Source organism: Prunus persica, chromosome G5 (assembly GCF_000346465.2).
Source record: "Prunus persica cultivar Lovell chromosome G5, Prunus_persica_NCBIv2, whole genome shotgun sequence".
Classification (NCBI taxonomy): Eukaryota; Viridiplantae; Streptophyta; class Magnoliopsida; order Rosales; family Rosaceae; genus Prunus; species Prunus persica.
The window spans coordinates 10,773,373-10,776,876 of record NC_034013.1 but is presented as its reverse complement, the minus strand read 5'-3'; the positions used below and the strand labels follow the sequence as shown (position 1 = coordinate 10,776,876).

Below are 3,504 nucleotides of genomic sequence, written 5' to 3'. Positions count from 1 at the left end.
TGAGACATTTCACATATATATATCTAGATGTAAAGAGCCATGTAGCTAATTGTTTTGTCTGAAAATATAGAGCGGTTACTACACTTCACTTTGCAAATCAACAAAGAAATGAAAAATGTGAATTTTCGGTTTTGAACTCAAGAGACCTCGTGTAATTAGAGATTCCGATACTATATTAGACAACCACTAATTCAATCGTCAAGGTTGAACATATCAAAGTATTGCTTTTTCTAATCAGTTCTTTTCTTTTCTTTTCTTTTCTTTTTTCCCAAATAGTTGAAGAAAAATAATATTCCAAAATGCTGTGAAGATAAGAATTAGATCAAGTGTGTTCATTGGATTCCAACTTCTGATCAATAATTACATCTGCTTAAGAAATTATATAAGTTGGTTTTTGTAAGAAAGCTCAACAATCGACATTGGATTCCAAGTAGGCAAGAGCCAACTAGTCCTAGTGGGGTGTTGGAAAGAGATTGCATATATTATGAGACAGACTGACAGGAATCTCCCATGCTTATATGTATCCAATAATTGCAGTCTCTCTCTCTCTCTCTCTCTCTCTCTCTCTCTCTCTCTCTCTCTCTCTCTCTTATGTACATTTATACATTATAGAATACGTATGAATTGCCTAACTCGATCTGGAAATCACAATAAATCAATAAATAAAGAGTTAATTACAATGACACTCTGTGAGGGTTTTCGTATTTTCACAAACAGGTTTCAAAATTATATTAACTCCCTTTAAAAGTTTCAAATTGTTTTCGCAAAACTCATTCTATTAATCTTTCGTCTAAAAATTGATGATGTCATCAAAATAATGAAAAATCTTAGAAAATATCAGTGTAATAGAAGCTCTTAAATAAAAGGTGTTGAGCATGCTCATGCGTATGATGTGCCCCATCCAAGTATTGGGATTGTATAATTCTTGTTATCATAGGGTCAACAAAATAAACAAAATGAAAGATAACATGTCTTGTTCTAATTGGTATTAGATCAAAGCTAACATAAATCTATTAAGTTACTTTGTTTTCTTCATTACATGTTTCACAATCTCAGGGTAGCAGATCAAATCAAACCATTACACAATATCTAAATGAAACTATCTGTTTATGAAAACTCAAGCTTTTTATTGGTACATGGCATATCATGAAATAAGAAAAGTAAAATTTCGAATAAAGTAACGACAACAAAAAGAAAAAGAGCTTTGCTTGACATGAGAAATTTACTATAAAATTTACATTCATCAATGATTGACAATCATTTACGTGTACGTAAACAACTGTTCTTAGCATTTGCCTCTATATATGAATGTGTGGTGTTGTCGTCTTTTAGCTTTGAATATAACATTTCTCTCTCGGATAATAGAGGATAGGGCAGCATTAATGACAATGGTCCTCATAATGTGCTAAATAATTAACCCAAATTAGATAGAGCAAAAAAAAAAAAAAAATTTCACCAAGTTAAGGAAATGGGGTATTTTTGGAATCTTGATGACAGAAGTGAAATCAAATATTGGGAAGGGGATGGGTTTTGATAGTTGAGATTGAATGTGGCCAGAAAAGCAAGCATGAATCTTGTTGTCGCTTTCCTTATCCAGCTCACAACTCTTGTTGGAAGTTTGACATGCCTCCCTGAACAAACCCACATGAAATTATTAAATGAAGTTTATTATTCTCAAATTTGACACACAAAAGTATCAAGAGGAGACTTGAACAAGGCTTTAAACAAAGGCCTACAAAAACCCATCACCATTTCATAATTTTTCCATTGTTCTTTCCTCTCTTCCACCTCTCAACCTTTCATTCATCTTCATCCCCAAAAAGGCTTTTTTTTCTTTTTTTTTTCTTTTTTCCTTTTGAATTAATTACGTGTACAATTTAGAAAATGAGAGAAATCTTGCACATTCAAGCTGGGCAATGTGGAAACCAAATTGGAGGCAAATTCTGGGAGGTTATGTGTGATGAGCATGGGATTGATCCCACTGGAAAATACAATGGAAATTCACACCTTCAGCTTGAGAGGGTGAATGTGTACTACAATGAAGCAAATGGTGGCAGATATGTGCCTAGAGCAGTCTTGATGGATCTTGAGCCAGGGACCATGGACAGCTTAAGAACAGGTCCTTATGGGCAAATTTTCAGGCCTGATAACTTTGTGTTTGGCCAAAATGGAGCAGGAAACAACTGGGCTAAAGGGCATTACACAGAAGGAGCTGAGTTGATTGATTCTGTTCTTGATGTGGTTAGAAAAGAGGCAGAGAATTGCGATTGTTTGCAAGGTATATTTGGATTTGGTCTTAATTTTGATTTTTATTAAACTTAATTTTTTTGTTAATTGAATTAATTGAGGGTTTAATTTTGTTGTAGGGTTCCAGATTTGCCATTCACTGGGAGGTGGAACAGGGTCTGGGATGGGGACTCTACTGATATCAAAGATCAGGGAGGAGTATCCAGATAGAATGATGATGACTTTCTCAGTCTTCCCTTCACCAAAAGTTTCTGACACTGTGGTTGAACCCTACAATGCCACCCTATCTGTTCATCAATTGGTGGAAAATGCAGATGAGTGTATGGTCCTTGACAATGAAGCCCTCTATGATATCTGCTTCAGAACTCTCAAGCTCACTAATCCAAGCTGTAAGTAATTACTTTTTAGTCATTTATATGCATGTTTATTGTTCATCAGTTCAATTCAATTGCAAGTTTTCAGATAATCTAACATATTATGTTGCCAGACTTTCAATCTAGATCGTTAAATAAGTGAAACTGTGTAAATATATGCCTCAAATTAAGATCCGACAATATAACATGTTATATATTGAGAAACAATAGAACATTTCTACGAAAGTACTTGTTTTTTTTCTTATTAGACTAACTGACATGTTATATTGTTAAACCATGAATCTAAACTACCTTAAATATTGACAAACAAGACAACATATCCACTAAAACATGCATTTTCTCTTATTCAGACTTACTAACATATTATGCTGTTAGACCGTCAAACTCAAATAGTACCAAATCATATTTAAATTGAGAGTTTGACAACATAACTTGTAAACCAAGCAAGAGAAAACACTTTACAACTTCCAAAACTAAACCCTGCATTTGCATATTTCACATGTCACAGTTGGTGATCTGAACCATTTGATCTCCACAACCATGAGTGGAGTCACATGCTGCCTCCGATTCCCGGGCCAACTCAACTCCGACCTCCGAAAGCTAGCCGTGAACCTCATCCCCTTCCCCCGCCTCCACTTCTTCATGGTCGGTTTCGCGCCCTTAACTTCTCGGGGCTCCCAATACTATAGGGCCCTCACAATCCCAGAGCTCACACAGCAAATGTGGGACGCCAAGAACATGATGTGCGCCGCAGACCCTCGCCACGGCCGCTACCTCACAGCATCCGCCGTCTTCCGCGGCAGAATGAGCACAAAAGAAGTGGATGAGCAAATGATCAATATACAAAACAAAAACTCCTCCTTCTTTGTCGAGTGGATCCCAA

At 35.9% G+C, this 3,504-nt stretch overlaps 1 protein-coding gene across 1 annotated transcript in view; it reads left to right on the top strand.

The window, feature by feature from the left end:
* Positions 1,318-3,504, top strand: part of LOC18776927 (tubulin beta chain) — a 2,798-nt gene continuing 611 nt past the window's right edge. Inside the window, exons 1-3 of the mRNA XM_007211124.2 lie at positions 1,318-2,278; positions 2,367-2,636; positions 3,130-3,504. The exon at positions 3,130-3,504 is cut by the window's right edge and continues 611 nt beyond it. Of these exons, the coding sequence (XP_007211186.1) occupies positions 1,885-2,278; positions 2,367-2,636; positions 3,130-3,504 (1,039 nt within the window). The 5' untranslated portion in view covers positions 1,318-1,884. The remainder of the gene's footprint in view (positions 2,279-2,366; positions 2,637-3,129) is intronic.